The sequence below is a fragment of the Trichomycterus rosablanca genome, chromosome 3 (genome assembly GCF_030014385.1).
Source record: "Trichomycterus rosablanca isolate fTriRos1 chromosome 3, fTriRos1.hap1, whole genome shotgun sequence".
Lineage (NCBI taxonomy): Eukaryota > Metazoa > Chordata > Actinopteri > Siluriformes > Trichomycteridae > Trichomycterus > Trichomycterus rosablanca.
The window spans coordinates 376,558-397,822 of NC_085990.1; the positions used below are offsets into that span (position 1 = coordinate 376,558).

General features: G+C 42.1%; 2 protein-coding genes across 3 annotated transcripts in view; both read left to right on the forward strand.

Moving 5' to 3' along the window:
- The window catches only part of slc6a19b (solute carrier family 6 member 19b), a 30,560-nt gene extending 30,326 nt beyond the window's left edge, over positions 1-234 (forward strand). The window contains exon 12 of the mRNA XM_062991552.1: positions 76-234. Within this exon, the coding sequence (XP_062847622.1) occupies positions 76-234 (159 nt within the window). The remainder of the gene's footprint in view (positions 1-75) is intronic.
- Positions 235-1,915: 1,681 nt separating this feature from the next.
- Positions 1,916-20,680, forward strand: LOC134310133 (sodium-dependent neutral amino acid transporter B(0)AT3-like). Of its 2 annotated transcripts, XM_062991652.1 has the most exons (13): positions 1,916-2,103; positions 8,728-8,868; positions 9,060-9,197; positions 10,365-10,546; positions 10,637-10,747; positions 11,442-11,554; positions 12,896-13,024; positions 14,758-14,914; positions 15,907-16,111; positions 17,021-17,180; positions 18,367-18,529; positions 19,488-19,613; positions 20,414-20,680. In XM_062991652.1, the coding sequence occupies exons 1-13, from the start codon at positions 1,917-1,919 to the stop codon at positions 20,471-20,473; spliced, it is 1,872 nt and encodes a 623-aa protein (XP_062847722.1). In that variant the 5' UTR covers position 1,916; the 3' UTR covers positions 20,474-20,680. The 2 variants fall into 2 exon arrangements, with proteins under 2 accessions (XP_062847722.1, XP_062847721.1); XM_062991651.1 differs by having other exon boundaries at positions 19,488-20,680.
- The last annotated feature ends 585 nt before the right edge of the window (positions 20,681-21,265 follow it).

Consider the following 21,265-nt stretch of genomic DNA (forward strand, 5'->3'; position numbering starts at 1 on the left):
TTTATTTTCTTTAGATTATAAAGTACATGTGTTGGTACGAGCAGCAGTAAAACCCGTGATGTGTTTGTGTTACAGCCTAAATTTCCCACTCTGGAGCAGAAGTCGTATTCATCGTGGATCTACGTCATCATCTTCATGCTGGCCGGGATCCCGAGTCTCTCCGTACCCGCCGCTGCCCTCTACAAACTTATACGGAAACGCTGCTGTCAGAGGAACGACTTGCGCTTACACTGATTCTTACATTTACACCTGCAGGTAAAACCTGGTAAAACGTCTTATTAAGCGTTTATCATAAATATTTTCTGTACATCTGAGGCATCTACAGACGTTCTACTTGTTAAGTTGTCCAGCTATACTATTATAATACTATTATGTATTACTGTTATTCAAAATGATTTGGACACTTATTTATTTGTAATGGAAACTAATGTTTATAAGATGAAATATTCGATGGAGTGTACATGTTTTATTTAGTAAACATCACTGCATGAAGAAATTATAGTTATATTAATTGTATATAATAATGTTATAGAATGTATTAGTCTATTCTAAGCACCAAACTGAACCCTAAACTGTTATATAATTTATTAATCTACACAAAGTACGAACTCAGACTAACTGTACATATGAATGTTGTTGTTTTACTGTACTAGTGTTTTATTAAATTAAATTAAAAGGTTTATTATATTACTTTACGTTTCTGGTTGTGATTAATTGATCGCATTACGTCTTTATTAAAGTTATTTAATATTAAAAATGAGTACAAAACCAAACCACAGATCAAGGACGTAGCCATGAAGTGAAGATTAGGGCTGATACCAGTCGTCTGTGCCCCTTTTTGTGGGCACAACTGGCAGACAGAATCGGCCGCTAGTCTGCTGGGTTGGAAAAGATGGGACAAAAAGTGGGCGGAGTCGTGGATGCTGTGTAAGGACCCTGGTTAGTAGGCCGAGGCACCTGTACAGAAGTGGAGGAACATGGAGATCAGCGCGTGACTCTCCGTGAGCGAGACCGACCTCACACACCGATCCACCGAAGTACGAGGGGATAAGAAGGAGTCGTATCGGAGAGAGGGCGTGTCAGGAGAATATACCCTCCTCAGTACACCATCAGGGTCTCCAGCAGAGGAAGATGAACTGGATATGACTAAACTGGGTCAGTCAGGGCTTTGTGCACAATCTTCCACCCTATCAAACCAATTATGTACACTGTTCAAGCATCGAGCATGGGGGGTCACGCTGACCAGACTGTAATTAAATGTATGGGTTTTCATGATGCTTGTTGATTTTAGGGAGCCTCTGTGATCTGCAGGTCGCTTGTAAGGTGGTTGGTGTTGCTGTTCTTGTGGTGACCCCTGTCCTCTAACAGAGCCTTCCTAAAATATCTTCCTAAAATAAATAACACAAGGAAGCTGATTTTATTCTGCTTGTTAATAAGGAGAAATGTGCTGCAGTCTTCAGCTTCAACGTCTAATAAAATACTATTTTACTTACATGTTCTATCATATACATATACTATCAAACACCGGTCTGTAAATGCACATCTTAAACATGGAAGATGCTCATGCATACGATCACCGTGCTCTGAATCTAAATCTAAACACAATGAGTAAGCCTTTAACCTGCAGATGAGCTCACGTTCACACGTCGAGAGTCTTAAATAAATATAAAAAGTGAGTAGGAGTGAACGTAAGCGTGGCCGCCAGTCCCAGCGGCTCCTGTGGCTGAAAGTTAGCAGATAAAACTGGTGCTGGGTGGCACATCGTCAGATTAATCAGCAGAGCTCCTCCTCCCTCCTTCTGAGAACAAAACAATATATAAAACTGCGTGTGAGGAACATCAGGTTCTGCTGTGAGGAGGAAACGTCTGTCACGTAAGGCCTGTGGTTCACAAACTAGAATCAGACCGACTGAGACGATGGACGGAGTCGAGAGCAAAGGAACCGAGATGAACCCCGAGAGCCCAGCACCAGAGGAACCCGGGAAGGGAGATGAACGACCCAAGTGGGACAACAAGGTTCAGTACCTGCTGACCTGCATCGGATTTGCTGTGGGTTTGGGGAACGTGTGGAGGTTCCCGTATCTGTGTCAGGTGTACGGAGGAGGTGAGTCTGTGTACAAAAACACCATAAACATTAAGGTTATTTTAAGGTGATTTAAGGTGATAAAACTCCTCATAGGTGATATTTAAGATAAAATAGATTAGATTTCTTTATTGATCCTCATGGGGGAAATTTTACTGTTACAGCAGCTCCAGCACAGAGTAAATACAGTAAAATAAAATAATAATATTCACTAAATAATCTAATGTTTTATTTCTTATTAAACTACATTATTTGACTTGAAAGTATTAAAAGTGCCATGAAATAAAAAGGGAACAATTTATTTGAATGCATATCCACACATGTACAAAAGTAAAAGCTTTTTTTTGGGTGATTCCACTGAGGAGGCATAGCATTATGACCACTGAGAGGTGAATAGTGAATAACACTATTAGTGTTGGGGAAGGGGGGGTATATTAGGCAGCAGGTGAACATTTTATCCTCAGAGTTGATGTTAGAAGCAGGAAAAATGGCCGAGCGTGAGGATCTGAGGGCCAGACGACCGGGTCAGAGCATCTCCAAAACTGCAGCTCTTGTCCCGGTCTGCAGTGGTCAGTATCTATCAAAAGTGGTAAACCGGCGACAGGATCATGGGCGGCCGAGGCTCATTGATGCCCGTGGGGAGTGAAGGCTGGTCCGTGTGGTCCGATCCAAACTGCTGAAGAAGTTCATGCTGGTTCTGATAGAAAGGTGTCAGAATACACAGAGCAGCACAGTCTGTTGTGTGTGGGGCAGCAAAAGGGGGACCAAGACAATATTAGGAAGGTGGTCATAATGTTATGCCTGATCGTGTATTTTATAGTTCCACGATATTTTAAGTACATACAGTACATTCCTAAAATTCATATATTTAAATCCTAAAGTAAAGAGACTATTTGTGTAGGGCAAGTTGTAGCCTAGTGGTTAAGGTATTGGACTAGTAATCCGAAGGTTGCTGGTTCAAGCTCCACCACTGCCAGGTTGCTGCTGTTGGGCCCTTGAGCGAGGCCCTTAACCCTCAATTGCTCAGACTGAATACTGTAACTGTAATGCAAGTCGCTTTGGATAAAGGCGTCTGCTAAATACCGAAAATGTAGAATGTAAATGTATAATAAATACCATTTATTTCTAAAATAAAGCGACTATGATATGATAGGAGACTCTGACAGGAGGTCTCAGTATGATGTGGCGTTTAATGTTCAGGCCTGCAGCAGGAAACTGTGGTTTAAAAGCTCAGAAGCAAAAACTAAATCGACTGCAAACGTCACAAGTGCTGTTTTTTTCCCTTTGTTTTTCTTTTTTTAATTCCGTCGACAGTCAGAGAGCAACAGGCCTCATAAACACGGTAAACGTGTAAAAACAGGCAGTATAGTTTAGTTTGCAGAAGCTCGTCTGTATTTGCTTAAATTTACCATTTACTTTATCTCTATTCATCTTCACAAACTGATTCACCAGCCTCTCTGTTCCGGCTACTACTAAAAGCTCCTCTATAGCATGATTTCCTCCACCGTATTTCACAGCAGTGTGGTATTAACCAGATGACAATCAGCTCCTGTTTCTGCCACAGTGTCTCTGTTCTGCCCAAAACGTTCAGCTTTATTTTATCAGAACCAGAGAATCTTTTTCCTCATGCTGGGTGGCTTCGTGTTTAACGTACTTGACTAGTAATCTGAAGGTTGCTGGTTCAAGCCCCACCATCGCCAAGTTATGACTTTTGGGCCCCTTAGCAAGGCTCTTAACCCTCAAGTGCTCAAACTGTATATAAATGTAAATCTCGCCCTTTACATAATGTTTATCTAAACTTAGAGCTGACTGTCGGGTTCATTTTACTCAACACGGCTCGTGTCTCGCCTCTCAGCCCTGATGTATGGAGCTCTGCACAGATGGTTGTCCATCCAACAGCTCCTCCCGTCTCTGTACAGGATTTTTAAGCTCTCACAGCGACCGTTTCTTTTTGTACCTGCTTGACCAAAGTCCTTTTTGCTCAAATAAACGGCCAATACAAGGTCCGAGGTTAAGCCTGACCTCTTTCATTTTCACATTTTCAAGGCCACTGTGGTCCCAAGAACTCTCCTCTGATACATTTGCCCTCACCACCCACAATCTGACTGATGGGAAAACTGCATCCATTATAAATTAAAATCACATCCATAATAAAGTCTGAATACTTTCTACATTCGCTGTGTGGAGAACATGTTCAAGAATATCTCAGGGTAGAGCTTTATTTACTGAATCCTAATTAAAAATCAATCATGATCAGGAAGCTATTTAATGTGATTTTATGATCCACATGAAGATTTTTCATTCAGCTTAAGCAGAATCTACACTATATGGCCCAAAGTATTCGGACGCCTGACCGTGAGCTTGTCGGACATTCTATTTATAAAAAACTAACTGTATTAAATAAGAGTGACCCTCTGTGAGATCTTTTCTTTTAATAAGCTTCTCACAAGACTTTGAAGTGTGTCTATGTGTGGGAATTTGTGCCCATTCAGTAGTACAAAAGACAACAGCATTTGTATGGCTGGGCGCTGATCGATCAGTCGGTGTTCCGGGTTCATCCTTGGGCTGAGCTCAAGGCTCTATGCAGGACGTCTGTATAGAGCTCGCTCATGCTGGAACAGGAAAGGATCTTCCCTGAACTGTTGCTGCAAAGTCAGAAGCAGATCATTTTCTTGATTTATTATATCAGTATATACGTATATTAAACAGCGGTACCTTGTAACTCAATGTCTCCTAAACTTAAAATCTTCGTTGAGTTCCTCCACTAATCACATTTCTCACTCGCTGTTTTACTACAATAAGTCACGTTAAGTTTCGTTCGCGGTTTTGTCATTTCTCGTGTGAATGCGCCGGTGCTGAAGGGAATACGATATTCCAACATCAAGCATCTCCATTAAGAAGCGTCAGGAAACAATAAAGAAGTAAAACTAAAGTGCAGCTTTTATTGTATTTTTATTGATGTGTAACTGTTTGTAATTGTATTTCAGTGTGTTTATATTATATTTGTGTTATTTTTGTGTTTAAGTGTCAAAAACAACCTCATTATTTTACATGAGACTAAAATATCTGCAGCTCTACGGGACCATGGACGCATTAACAGGTTTCACAAACATCCTTATGGAAAAAAATACCTTAAAACTCAACGTCTTCAAAACTCAACACCACTCCCAGAACCGACTGACGTCCAGTTTCAGATACCGCTGTAATGTTGTGGTTGTAACACAAAATTCAATATTTAGAATTGGTATCCTAATATTATTTTCCATATATTATTCTTGCTTATTGTTCAGGCTTATATAAAGATTTATTTTGGTTATTTAATAAGTGATCAGTGCAGCTGTATTTGGGAATGAAAAGCTTCTTTTATCTGTCCGGAAACAGAACAACGTGGTGCCGCCAGGAGCTTTTATTTAATCAGATAAAGATTAAATAAAGGTGATATTTACACACAGAGGAACATTCACGCATGAATGAACAGCTTTCTGTCAGGGGTAAATATTATTAATGTATAAAGTGTATAAAAGTAAATATTAAAGCAGATTTACTCTCTGCACTGTGTACTACAGATTAGAAAAAACAGAGTCACTGAATCAAATGAATGATCAAATCACTGAATCAATTTCCTGCAGTTCGTGTAATTCTGATCTGAGTTTTTTATATACATTAAAAATAAAGTGTGATGGGTTCTGATCTTCTTCCTCAAGATGTGAATGTGATCTGGTTAACCTGCAGAGTTTTCCTCTCTAATCTTTGACACTGTGGAAAGTTAAAGATAAACAGTTAGTTCATGTATTACAGATTCTCACTCAACAGCAAACCAGAGCCGGGAAATCTTTTAATAAAACATAAACATATTTGCATATTTAACCAGTAAAACTGCAACACAGTGTGCTTAAATAGTGCAAAACAATTTAAAGATTAAAAATAAAACATGCAGTATGTGAAAACCCTTCCAAATATTAAGCTCAGCGTTTCAGCCACACCCGGACGTATGCAAATATTTATATCAAATAAATGATAAGCTTCAAACGTTCTAGCAGTTCAGGGAGACTTTATTTGTTCCAGCAAGACTGTGACCTGGTACAGAACACAATATTTTTTAATGCTTTTTCTCCCAATTTAGTTGTATCCAATTCCCCTCTACTGCGGCAGACCTCCACTCCTGACCGAGGAGGGTCCTGACTAACACACGCCCCCTCCGACACGTGTGCAGCCCCGACCGCTTCTTTTCACCTTCACCAGGCAGGTTCATACAGAGATCCGTATCGCGCACTGAGAGTCATGTCTCGTGCAGCACCATCGATCGGCCAGCAGAGGTCGTAATCGCAGCAGTTATATGGCTGATAGCAGAGCAAAGATTCAAACTCACAAACTTGAAATGTCACCCAAGCCGTGTTAGACTCATTACTACTGTAAAAATGAGGTCATGCAGGGACAGGAAAGGGTCTTGCACAGTTTTGTATACAGTGTATCACAAAAGTAAGTACACCCCTCACATTTCTGCAGATATTTAAGTATATCTTTTCATGGGACAACACTGACAAAATGACACTTTGACACAATGAAAAGTAGTCTGTGTGCAGCTTATATAACAGTGTAAATTTATTCTTCCCTCAAAATAACTCAATATACAGCCATTAATGTCTAAACCACCGGCAACAAAAGTGAGTACACCCCTTAGTGAAAGTTCCTGAAGTGTCAATATTTTGTGTGGCCACCATTATTTCCCAGAACTGCCTTAACTCTCTTGAGCATGGAGTTTACCAGAGCTTCACAGGTTGCCACTGGAATGCTTTTCCACTCCTCCATGACGACATCACGGAGCTGGCGGATATTCGAGACTTCTAGCTCCTCCACCTTCCGCTTGAGGATGCCCCAAAGATGTTCTATTGGGTTTAGGTCTGGAGACATGCTTGGCCAGTCCATCACCTTTACCCTCAGCCTCTTCAATAAAGCAGTGGTCGTCTTAGAGGTGTGTTTGGGGTCATTATCATGCTGGAACACTGCCCTGCGACCCAGTTTCCGGAGGGAGGGGATCATGCTCTGCTTCAGTATTTCACAGTACATATTGGAGTTCATGTGTCCCTCAATGAAATGTAACTCCCCAACACCTGCTGCACTCATGCAGCCCCAGACCATGGCATTCCCACCACCATGCTTGACTGTAGGCATGACACACTTATCTTTGTACTCCTCACCTGATTGCCGCCACACATGCTTGAGACCATCTGAACCAAACAAATTAATCTTGGTCTCATCAGACCATAGGACATGGTTCCAGTAATCCATGTCCTTTGTTGACATGTCTTCAGCAAACTGTTTGCGGGCTTTCTTGTGTAGAGACTTCAGAAGAGGCTTCCTTCTGGGGTGACAGCCATGCAGACCAATTTGATGTAGTGTGCGGCGTATGGTCTGAGCACTGACAGGCTGACCCCCCACCTTTTCAATCTCTGCAGCAATGCTGACAGCACTCCTGCGCCTATCTTTCAAAGACAGCAGTTGGATGTGACGCTGAGCACGTGCACTCAGCTTCTTTGGACGACCAACGCGAGGTCTGTTCTGAGTGGACCCTGCTCTTTTAAAACGCTGGATGATCTTGGCCACTGTGCTGCAGTTCAGTTTCAGGGTGTTGGCAATCTTCTTGTAGCCTTGGCCATCTTCATGTAGCGCAACAATTCGTCTTTTAAGATCCTCAGAGAGTTCTTTGCCATGAGGTGCCATGTTGGAACTTTCAGTGACCAGTATGAGAGAGTGTGAGAGCTGTACTACTAAATTGAACACACCTGCTCCCTATGCACACCTGAGACCTAGTAACACTAACAAATCACATGACATTTTGGAGGGAAAATGACACGCAGTGCTCAATTTGGACATTTAGGGGTGTAGTCTCTTAGGGGTGTACTCACTTTTGTTGCCGGTGGTTTAGACATTAATGGCTGTATATTGAGTTATTTTGAGGGAAGAATAAATTTACACTGTTATATAAGCTGCACACAGACTACTTTTCATTGTGTCAAAGTGTCATTTTGTCAGTGTTGTCCCATGAAAAGATATACTTAAATATCTGCAGAAATGTGAGGGGTGTACTCACTTTTGTGATACACTGTATATACAAAAGTCACAGGACGCTGCCCACGGGGCGCTGTTGGCTGGATATATTTTTGGTTGGTGGACTATTCTCAGTCCAGCAGTGACAGTGAGGTGTTTAAAAAATCCAGCAGCGCTGCTGTGTCTGATCCACTCATGCCAGCACAACACACACTAACACACCACCACCATGTCAGTGTCACTGCAGTACTGAGAATCATCCACCACCTAAATAATACCTGCTCTGTGGTGGTCCTGACCATTGAAGAACAGGGTGAAAGGGGGTAACAAAGCATGTAGAGAAACAGATGGACTACAGTCAGTAATTGTAGAACTACAGAGTGCTTCTATATGGTAAGTGGAGCTGATAAAATGGACAGTGAGTGTAGAAACAAGGAGGTGGTTTTAATGTTATGGCTGATCAGTGTATATACAGTGTATATACTGTATATATGGAAGTATCACCCTCACATTACTGGTGAAGGAACAGGATGTCTGATGAGCTCATGTTGTGGTGTGCACTCTAATATCTAATGGCCCATGTTGTGTTTGTCTCAGGTGCGTTCCTGATCCCGTATCTCATCGCCCTGGTGTTGGAGGGTCTTCCTCTGCTTCACATGGAGCTGGCCATCGGACAGAGGCTCAGGATGGGCAGCATTGGGGTGTGGAACTCCATCTCACCGTACCTGGGGGGTGTAGGTGTGTATCTGAGTCTGATGTTCTGGTACGAGCGGTTAGAGGAACTGTTTTGGCTGCAGCAGGTTCCCTGACAGTCGACTCTGTGCGTTGTTATCAGTAGAGGTGCAGGAATGTTGTTGGTAGTGTGCAGACGTTTCCACACTCATACTGATACGCTTCCTCCTGAATAATCTCACGTTCTGGGTTTACAGGCGTGGCCTCCATGACCGTCTCCTTCTTAGTGGGATTGTTTTATAACACCATCCTGGCCTGGGTGCTCTGGTACTTCTTCCATTCCTTCCAAAATCCTCTGCCATGGAGCTACTGCCCGGTCAATGCCAACCGCACCGGTGAGTCTCTAACAGCATCACACAGGGGGGTAAATCTCCTAAATCAGTCCAAAAACTCCGGCCATCAGCTCTGGGCTCTGCTCGTTACACCAAAAATATTTCTAAGTTTATTGGGAAAAAAAATATAGATATATACTGTATTTAGTTCAACTCCATTATTTTTATGGAGTAATAATGATAATGCTAAAAAATAATACATAATACATAACATATACATACATAATACGTAAATATAACAGAAAAATATTACTGTTATTATTACTGTTGTTCTTGTTTTATCACCATTATTATTATTATTATTATTATTATTATTAATATTCTTATTATTATTAATATTATTGTTATTATTATTATCATTTTCATTATTATAATAATTATTATTATTATTATAATTATTGTTATTAATAATAATACTAATAATATCATCATTTTTATTATTATTATTATTAATATTATTATTATCATTATTATTATTAGTATTATTATTATTATTAATATTATTATTATTGTTGTTGTTATTATTGTTATTACTATTATTAATATTATTACTATTCTTACTATTATTATTATTATTATTATTAAATCATGTTTTTTTCTGAACATACCTGCAATATTTGTGCTGTTTGGTTTATAATGTTTATATACGTATTATACACTGCACGTTCTGTAGTGAATCTGTATAACAACTCGTTCCAAACTGTTCATCGTTTCAGCAGAAACGTCCATGTTATGTTGTGTTATTGTGATGCTGCAGCAGGGTGTACCTGTATGTTATTATGTGTGTATAAACGTGGAGTGTGTGTGTGTACCTGTATGTTATTATGTGTGTATAAACGTGGAGTGTGTGTGTGTACCTGTATGTTATTATGTGTGTATAAACGTGGAGTGTGTGTGTGTACCTGTATGTTATTATGTGTGTATAAACGTGGAGTGTGTGTGTGTACCTGTATGTTATTATGTGTGTATAAACGTGGAGTGTGTGTGTGTACCTGTATGTTATTATGTGTGTATAAACGTGGAGTGTGTGTGTGTACCTGTATGTTATTATGTGTGTATAAACGTGGAGTGTGTGTGTGTACCTGTATGTTATTATGTGTGTATAAACGTGGAGTGTGTGTGTGTACCTGTATGTGTGTGTATAAACTCGGTGTGTGTGTGCTGCTGCAGGGTTCGTGGTGGAATGTGAGAAGAGTTCTCCGGTGAACTATTTCTGGTACAGAGAGACGCTGAACGTGACTCCAGATATTGTGGATGGTGGGGGTCTGCAGTGGTGGATGGTTATCTGTCTGGCGTCGGCGTGGTGCATCGTGTACATCTGCTTTATTCGGGGCATTGAGACCATCGGGAAGGTTCAGACGCTTCTCACATTAATACGAGTCTTTCGTCTGGTGTTGAATGAGTTTATTTAATCTTTAATGGTTTCATCTGTTCCTCTGTAGGCCACGTACGTCACAGCAACATTCCCGTACCTAGTGCTCACCATCTTCCTCATCCGGGCTCTAACTCTGCCGGGGGCCACGATCGGACTGCGTCACCTTTTCACGCCCAATGTAGGTGATATAATGTTCTGATAGCTGTTAGTGGAGCTGTTTCTGACTGCAGTAAACACTCTTAAAACCAAATCAGCATCCTCATACACACATATACGCTATTAATTCTAATATTAATGCATTATTGTAGTGTTTAGCTCTGCTAGTTTAACAAATTCCACTGCAAATATTACAGAAAACATTTTTACACCTCATTTCACTAATTGTTTGTATTTTTTTAATCAATCTACCAAAGTTGTTGTACAGCCACTTTTTTACACTACTCTTCCTCTGCTGGAGACCCCGATGGTGTATGAGGAGGGTATATCCTCCTGACACGCCCTCCCTCCACCGACCCCTTCTTATCCCCCCGTACTTCGGTGGATCGGTGTGTGAGGTCGGTCTCGCTCACGGAGAGTCACACGCTGATCTCCACGTTCCTCCACTTCTGTACAGACGCCTCGGCCTACTAACCAGGGTCCTTACACAGCGTCCAAGACCCCGCCCACTTTTTAGTCCCGTCTTTTCCCACCCACCAGACTAGCGGCCGATTTTGTCTGCTGCTCTGTCTGCACTGCTGAGATTGGAACTTGGGGAGTATCCCGATGCTCAAACCAATTCAAGCAATCGAGGTTTAATCAAACAACTTCAAGATCGAGTCCCAAACTAGAAATAGGTAACTAAACCTGATCTTTGGTATGTTCTCCTCCGACAGTGGGAGACGCTGAAGAACCCGACGGTGTGGTTGGACGCTTCGACCCAGATCTTCTTCTCTCTGTCGTTGGCTTTTGGAGGACTGATCGCATTTTCCAGTTACAACCCGGAGAAGTGAGTTCAAGTGTTTACATCTGTGGCTAAGTGGGTAGCACTGTCACCTCACAGCAAGAAGGTCCTAGGTTCAATTCCCAGGTGGAGCGGTCTGGGTCCTTTCTGTGTGGAGTTTGCATGTTCTCCCTGTGTCTGTGTGGGTTTCCTCCAGGTGCTCCTGATAGGTCAGGTTAACTGGAGCTGCTCTAAATTACACTGTGATGGACTGGCGACCTGTCTGGGGTGTTTCCTGGCCAATGAATCAGAAACACCACGACCCTGACCAGGATAAACAGACACTGATCAGCCATAACATTAAAACCACCTCCTTGTTTCTACACTCACTGTCCATTTTATCAGCTCCACTTACCATATAGAAGCACTTTGTAGTTCTACAATTACTGACTGTAGTCCATCTGTTTCTCTACATGCTTTGTTACCCCCTTTCATGCTGTTCTTCAATGGTCAGGACCCCCACAGGACCACCACAGAGCAGGTATTATTTAGGTGGTGGATGATTCTCAGCACTGCAGTGACACTGACATGGTGGTGGTGTGTTAGTGTGTGTTGTGCTGGTATGAGTGGATCAGACACAGCAGCGCTGCTGGAGTTTTTAAATACCGTGTCCACTCACTGTCCACTCTATTAGACACTCCTACCTAGTCGGTCCACCTTGTAGATGTAAAGTCAGAGACGATCGCTCATCTATTGCTGCTGTTTGAGTCGCTCATCTTCTAGACCTTCATCAGTGGTCACAGGACGCTGCCCACGGGGCGCTGTTGGCTGGATATTTTTGGTTGGTGGACGATTCTCAGTCCAGCAGTGACAGTGAGGTGTTTAAAAACTCCAGCAGCACTGCTGTGTCTGATCCACTCATACCAGCACAACACACACTAACACACCACCACCATGTCAGTGTCACTGCAGTACTGAGAATCATCCACCACCTAAATAATACCTGCTCTGTGGTGGTCCTGTGGGGGTCCTGACCATTGAAGAACAGGGTGAAAGGGGGTAACAAAGCATGTAGAGAAACAGATGGACTACAGTCAGTAATTGTAGAACTACAAAGTGCTTCTATATGGTAAGTGGAGCTGATAACATGGACAGTGAGTGTAGAAACAAGGAGGTGGTTTTAATGTTATGGCTGATCATGTACATTAAGCATTAAAAACAGAAAGCTTATAATAACTGAACCTATCAGGACTAAAGCAGGACTTTGTTTACTCCAGATTACTGATGTGCAGGTAGCTTAAGTGTCTGACTGATTCATATTTTATAAATGTTAAAAGCTGAAGAATCATTCATTTCTATGCAGTTTTACTTTCTTAATCGTGTAAAAATTATTATTATTTTTTACAGAAATAACTGTCAGAGTGATGCTGTTCTAGTCGGGTGCATCAACAGCGCCACGTCCATCTACGCATCCATCCCCATCTTCTCCATCCTGGGATTTAAAGCACTGTCCAGTTTTAATGAGTGTTTACAGGGGTAAGCACCGCTCCACCTCACATTACAACTACATTTATACTCTATTCTGATTGGATTCCAGGTTTTTTGGATATATCCGATTCCACTACACACTGTGAGAGTGTCGCATGTTTGACACCTTCGCTGGTCAAGGAGGGTCAGGGCTTCTCTGTAATCCTTCACTACTTCTCTCCGTCTGTCAGGGCTCACCATGTCTGTATGGCATCCAGCCAGGCCGCTGTGGCACATGAGCGCCAATAGAGATAAAAAACTAAATCATAAATTTGCTTTAAAGCTTGGCACAGTGATGCAGCAGGTGGCATTTGTGCCACAACACTCAAAAAGCACTTTTATTTATTTATTTATTTATTTTAATTGTTCTGTTTATTCTGGGGGCGGCACGGTGGCTTAGTGGGTAGCACGGTCGCCTCACAGCAAAAACATGCAGTCAGGTTAATTGGAGACACTGAATTGTCCTATAGATGAATGTGAGTGTGTGTGTGTGTGTGTGTGTGTGTGTGTGTGTATCTGCCCTGCGATGGACTGGCGCCCCGTCCAGGGTGTTACTGTGTAACTTGCGGTCATTGAAAAGCTAGGATAGGCTCCAGCATATTCAGTCAGTGATTGTACATTGGTGGAAAAGGTTTGGACCTTAGTGAAATGAGACGCCTCGCTATGAGGGTACAAAGGGTTAGGGTTAGGGTTAGGTGTGATAATTATATATATATATGATTCGACATCATTCTGATCGTGTCATTTTCTGCTCTCTAATAATAATAATAATAATAATAATAATAATAATAATAATAATAATAATAATTAATAATAATAATAATAATAATAATAATAATAATAATAATAATAATAATAATAATAATAATAACGCTCCGGCCGTCTTAACCCACAACACACACAATGTGTAAATGTTCCAGCAGCTTCCGGTGTAGTGATGAAGCGTCGCTCCCTACTTAAAATGGTGGAATACCCTACGTAGTGCACTTCACAGGAACAACCGGGGTGAATGGAACGCTCCTACAGAATCGGTGCTGATGGTTGAAAGACGCTTTCTGAACCAATCAGAGCTTCTGATTGTAATTGTTAGTAAGAAATGCTGTTATTTGCATTTATTCAGTTTGCGTCACACAGATGACGTGGTAATGAAACGCTCGATCGGCTTTCTAACCACTTCCTGTTTTACTTCACCACCGGGAAAAGTTTGGAGGTTTTTAATTATAAGCACATTTACAAAATAACGGATTCTGTTCCTAATGGGACGCACGCTTATAAATGTAATAGCATCTGGAAGAACAGAAGCTAAGGTAAGCAGCGGTTATGATTGTTTTTGCTGTGTTTGGGATTTTGGCCGCTGTGCCGTGATTTATCGAGCGCTTTTGTTCTGTAATAAAAACAAAACGTATCAGTTGAAGCTTTTAACTGGAACCTTCTTGTTACAGAAATTACATTCATTTACACGATGAGGAGGAAAGTAAAGACACGAAGTAAAACGGCTAAATACACTCGCTAATCTGTTGTTGTTTTTATCTGAACTTACAGATTATTTCTTTATTTCTACGCTACATTTATAATATATGTTCTGTGTAGATTATATTGACTCGTGACTCGACTCGGACTCGTATTTTGTGACTTGTGAACATCTCAGGTGTGTGTGTGTGTTCAGGGTGTGTTCCCAAATACTCATAACGAAGGTTCAGTAATTAAGCTGCTCTCTTTCTTTCTTCCGTTTCCTCTCGCAGGAACATTGACATCTTGACGAACGCTTTAAATCTTCCTGACATGAACATAACGATCGAAAATTACGATGAGAAGTTCCTCTGGCTGAACGCGTCGTATCCAGACCAGGTGGAGAAACTTCAGCTGGCGTCGTGTGATCTGCAGGCGTTCCTGGATCAGGTAACGATGCACGAAACCTACAGAACCAGAGCTCACCTCAACTCACCACTAATTATACAGACAGAAGTATTGGGACGCCCCTTCTAATGACTGAATTCATGTGTTCCAGACATGACAGTCACTAACAGGTGTAATAAACCAATCATATTAAGGAAATGATCTTCTTCTGGCTTTGCAGCAACAGTTTAGGGAAGGTCCTTTACTGTTCCTGTTCCAGCTTGAAGGAGCTCTATAAAGACATGAAGACTCAACAGCTCCGGGGTGAAACGGAACACCAATTCACCCCTCCTGACCAGGCAGGTTCATTTGGAGATCCGTATCACGCACGGATCAAAGAGTCACGCGCTGATCTCCATTATCCCCCGTCTCTGTGTAGCACCATTGATCCACCAGCAGAGGGCGTAACTGCAGCAGTTATAAGGAATCCCTACAGAACATCCATCTCTTAGATGAGCTGATCTGAGGGATCTGGTTTGCTAGTGTGTTTTACCATTGTGCCACCCAAGCGCCCAACCAATGCTCTCTTGACTGAACAGGCACAAATTCCCATACACAGACAGAAGCATTCTCCAATGAGCGGCTGTTGTTCTAGATGAAAAGATCATGTAGAGGTCACTCTGTTTAGAAACAGGACGAACAACACGCTCACAGTCAGGCGTCCGAATACTTTTGGTGACATAGTGTATCTGCCAGTAATTATATCACTAGATACAGCGATACTGGAGGCGTAACTAAACGTTCTGTTTAACAAACTGAAATCGTTTAGTGTGACAAACACCAGAGAGGTAATCAGATGATTTTAACACCCTGGCACCCGACTGCTTGTGTTGGCACTGTGCCCTGCAGTTAAAGAATAACACTCTGACTTATACATGCACTGACTGATAATCACTGTGTAAATAATCTAGTGAACATTTAATCTCCTCACGCATTTCAGAAATGATAAACTAAAGCTCGCCTCTCCTAATGCGCTGGTGTTTTTTATTCCTCAGAGCGCCTCGGGCACAGGTCTGGCCTTCATCGTCTTCACGGAGGCAGTGATCAAGATGCCAGGCTCTCAGGTCTGGGCCGTGCTCTTCTTCATCATGCTCTTCAGTCTGGGACTCTCCTCCATGTTTGGAAATCTGGAGGGGGTGCTGACACCCCTGCTGGACCTGCACATGGTGCCCAAGTGCATCCCCAAAGAAATATTCACAGGTAAACGTACAGACAGAACCAAGAGTACTGGGTAGAACATCACTTCATATCACTAAAACATCTAATAATTTGCAGAAGAACATATGAAGCTGATATATTTCATCTTTTATCTGCTCAACTTCATTTCATTAATTAATAAACATCCATTCCTGCATTTCACACCTGCAACACATTCCAAAAAAAGTTGGGACAGTAAAGCATTTACCACTTTGTAACGTCGCCGCTTCTTCTCACCACATTTAAGAGACATTTCGGCACAGAGGACGCCGAGCGATGACGTGTTTCCGTTATTTTGTCCCGTTCTTCCTGCAAACACGTCTTAAGATGTGAAACAGTTCAGGGTTCAAAATCCTCCACACGTTCTCTATTAGGGACAGAGCAGGACTGCAGGCAGGCCAGTCCAGTACCCGTACCCTCTACTTCCACAGTCATGCCTTTATAATGTGTGCAGCAGGTGGTTTTGTATCGTCTTGTTGAAAATGCTGGACGTCCCTGGATAAGACGACGTGTTGAAGGCAGCACATGTTGCTCTAAGATCTCAACGTACTTTTCTGCATTAATGCTGCATCACAGAGTGTAAATGACCTTTACCAAGGGCACTGACACACCCCATACCATGATACACCCTGGTACTGACACACCCCCATACCATGACAGACACTTTTTTCTACCAAACCATGATTACAATCACCTGTTCACATCACCTGTTTAAAATCACATCATTATTTAGTTGCTTTACCTCATTATTCACCCTAAATTCACCCCAACTGTTTTTGGAATGTGTTGCAGGCCTGAAATGCAGGAATGGATGTTTATTAATAAATGAAATGAAGTTGAGCAGATAAAAGATGAAACATCTCAGCTTCATCCTGTCTGTCACTAATACTTTCTGACTTGATTTATGTGCAGGTCTGATGTGCCTGTTCTCGTTCACCGTGGCCCTCATCTTCACTCAGGGGTCGGGGAACTACTGGCTGACCATTTTTAATAACTACGTGGGCTCCCTGCCTCTGCTGGTCATCGCCTTCTTCGAGATCACAGCGGTCATGTACATCTACGGAGCTAAGAGGTGTCTGTCTGATCATTTATTCTCACGTGTCGCAGGGTCCAAGAGTCCGAGTCTCCCGCCGGGAACTCGTTCTAACACTTTAAACACGGTGCATTCGGGTGACGTGAGCGCCCAGCCTGTAGAGGGGGTGACCACGCTACCAAGGTTTTGGGGAACTAGGCTTGGTTTGCTTTTAGTTTCCTCTCACTGTACTATGTCTCCAGGAACTGATCATGATTCTAGACGTTAATACGTAGTCGCTTCTTCTTGCTTGGCGGCTTTTCAGAAGAATGTGAAATGTGGGCCATTTAGACAAAATTGCATTTGTAGCAATTCCTAAAAACTGCTGCAGTTACGCCCTCTGCTGGCTGATTGATGGTGCTGCACAGAGACAGGGGATAACGAAGATCAGTGCGTGACTCTGATCCGTGCACGATACGCATCTCCGTACAAACCCCAGTGCAGGTGAAAAGAAGCAGTCTGTACTGCACGGTCCTCCTTGATCAGGAGTGAAGGTCTGCAGCAGTAGAGGGGGAATACCATTGGGGAATTGGATATGTCTAGATGCATAAAATGCTCACTGTCAACTTTCCAATTCATCTCAATGAAGTCCAGTCATGTTAGGTCAGGGCTTTGTGCAGGACATCAGATTGCAGTTCCTTCAGACTGAACTTAAACCTTTTATATTTTTAGGACTTTGCTTGATGCAGAGGGATACGATCATGCTGGGACATGTAAGGACCTTCCCTAAACTGTTTCCACAACACTGGAAGCATATGATTAGTTTTGTTGAATTGATTTTATACAGAGATGGAAACACACCCTAAATAAGACACACATTTTTTGCATAATACATTCAGTTATTTACTCAGTCCTACACAGGAAGTGTACAAATGTAGAAGAGACAACCCACTTACTGGCATGTTTTGGCTGGCAAAACTCCACACAGACAATAATTGACATTGGTACTAACATGCATGACATGCTGTATAATGAATAAATAAATGCTAAGTACGATGTTGTCCGGCTGTTTTTGAGACTGATGAGCTGAGTTCTGGGTAATTGACTCGGTCTCCTGGACTCTGCTGGACGTTCGGAGCTGTAATGAGTAAACTGTTGTTGAGTTAACTGTTAGTCCTGGACACTCATTACCCCGCACAAGTCCGTCAGCGTACAGTAATAATTATTCCGTCTTCTCCTCGCTCAGATTCTCGGACGATGTGGAGTGGATGACCGGACACAGACCCAACCTGTACTGGCAGGCGACCTGGAGGGTGATCAGCCCCCTGATGCTGCTGCTGGTCTTCCTGGCTTACCTGGTGGTGCAGGCACAGGAGAACCCCACGTATGAAGCATGGAACCCCAATTATGTAAGAACCTTAAATCATGCTGTGATTCTCAGTGCGGACGTGACATTATTTAGAACAGGGTTACTGTTAAAGCCGGGGAGTTGTGTGATTTACGTTCTGGGGTGAGCGGCATCGAGTATAACTCATCTAATAATCATTCAGAGTGTTTCACTGAATAACTGAGTACGTTCACATGTTCAGCATTTAGCAGACGTTTTTGTCTAAACAGTTGAGGGTTAAGGGCCTTGCTCAAGGGCCCAACAGTGGCAACCTGGTAGTGGTGGGGCTTGAACCAGTGACCTTTAGATTACTAGTCCAGTACCTTAACCACGAGGCTACAACTGCCCTCAATGTAAGCATACGTCTTAGAATTAAACCAGCTTTTTACATCTTGAATCTTAGACAGCAGGATGGCACAGTGGCCCAGCTGGCAGACTGGGTGGCACTCATGACACTGGTGCCAATGCTGGTGCCAAAATCAGGAACTGTTTTGTGCTTTTCTGCTGCACAGGTTCTCAGCTAGAAAAAAATGGTCCAGTTATGACCCCATAATCTTTTGGGTCGGGAATCAGTGAACATGTGACATAGGCGTCCAAAAAACAAGGGGTCCTGGCGCCACCATAGTTAAGTTGTTCACCCGCCTTTCTGCCATTTACAACCTAAAGCATCAGGTTTGGGAGTGCCAGTCCACCTTTCCACATTTTTTAAAATGCCAGCGGTTTACTGAGTGCTTGTTTTTGTTTCAGTAGCTCACTGGTGAATTGAGTAGCTGATTATCCCCGTAGGCCGAGCGCTCGGTCATCTGTGTTTACTGATGTGATTACGTCTCTATGGAGCAAAAATCTCCCTATTTTCTCTGTCTGGGTGCCACACTACCTGTTCCAAACCATTAATCTTTAATAAATCATTATGTAGGGATGTTTTAATACTGCTGAGATATCAAATCAGTTCGTTAACAATGTTTTTCTACATTTTGCAGAAAGAGTTTCCTGCCCCTGAAGTGCTGACGTATCCAGGATGGGTTTACTCTATCTGCATTCTTCTGGCCGCCGTTCCCTGCTCGTTTATTCCACTTTGGGCTCTTTATCAATTTATTCAATTTTTACGGAAGCGCCATGCAGACAGAAATTTAAAAAGATTATCTTACAATAATGAAGGTTATGTGGTGGAAACGTAAACAATATAAGTTATAAAATATTAGTTTTTATTTTTAAGTTAAACTGACCAGCTGTGGGGACACGATGGACCCTATTTTTATAATCATAGTCCTAACATAGAAATATGAAGGGTGTGGAGAAACCATAATGATAACATGATAATAATTTCACTTATAATTTAATTGATAGATTTCATATAGGCGTTTTATATTTTCTAATAACTGGCTGGGTGACAAAAGGAATTTTGTACAGGAGTCTCTTTTCTGTCTCTATTTTACTGCTAGTGTCACAAGTCTTGGGTTGTCACTCACTGGTGGATCGAGTAGCTGGCGTTGGTGGTATACAATTCAAGTCAAACACAGTCCGAGATCTACAACTGTAATAAAAAACAAGCATTATTTATTCATGTACAGTATTCAATGACAACACCTAGAGGGAATTTAGACTAGCTGATCCACCTTTTGTGTGTTTTTGGGAGGAGATACATAAAGAACTCCTTACAGACAGCGAGGTTTGAACCTAGGTCCCTGGGACTGGGACCCACACTACTTTTTTGGGCAAAAACTCAAAGAACGAAAAAAGACTGAACACCAGAGAATTAACAGCTGTCAGAGTCCATAAAAACAACATTGATGTTCATTAATTCATTCACTTACCACCACTTAATCCTGGTCAGGGTCACAGTGGGTCTGATAATTTGTGTGAAAGGTTGGAAATACCCCAGACAGGTTGCCAGTCCATCACATATACACACACACACACACACACACACACACACACACACACACACACTGAGGGTAGTTTCTAGTAGCTCCAGTTGTACTGACTGCACGTCTTTGTACTGTGGGAGGAAACCAGAGCACCCAGAGGAAAGCCACACAGAAAGGTCCCTGGTGATCCGGCTAGGGAATCGAACCCAGACCCTTCTCTCGGTAAGGTGACAGTGCCACCCAATGCACAACAGTGCCGCCCCACATTGTTGTTAATGATGTAGAATACAGTTCTTGAAGAAAAATGTGTGATTTCTTTTTTATTATTATTATATTTATTGTATTTGTGTTTTACTGTGGTACGTGTTTAAAATGGCAAAAAAGGAGACTCAGTTTATTACATGCAGTTTAGTTTGTGCATTTAAACATTTCAACATAAAAAATTAATAAAAAAATAATGAACAATTAATGACAGAATAAGAGAGGATGCTTTAGGAACAACTGTAAGTCATTCCATGCAGTCTGCTTTCCGATTTGTCCATGATTTCATTCTATCATTGTCTGTTTTACCACCGCTTTATCCTGGTCAGGGTAGCGGTGGTCTGATTCCATGTCCAAATACTGTTTCTGACTCGTATTGTCCACAAGTGGTCTGACCTCAATAACAAAAAGTAGGAAACAGCGCCACCTGCTGTCCAGTAAAGAAAGAACAATATCTCAGAGCTTCTGTCTGTTTCAGTCACGTTTAACTTCTAACCTTCAGTATCCACAGATACACTACATGGTCAAAAGTTTGTGGACACCCAGACATGACATTCTAGTTGAGTATCTCATTAGTTAAAGTTTTGGGAGAATGACAAGGCAGGAACTTCACAAACTGTGTCAAATGA

Coding starts and splice junctions, on each gene's coding strand:
- LOC134310133 (XM_062991651.1), top strand. CDS start 1,917: ATGGACGGAGTCGAGAGCAAAGGAACCGAGATGAACCCCGAGAGCCCA. Junction 2,104..8,727: donor GTGTCAGGTGTACGGAGGAG/GTGAGTCTGTGT, acceptor TGTTTGTCTCAG/GTGCGTTCCTGATCCCGTAT. Junction 10,547..10,636: donor GCATTGAGACCATCGGGAAG/GTTCAGACGCTT, acceptor GTTCCTCTGTAG/GCCACGTACGTCACAGCAAC.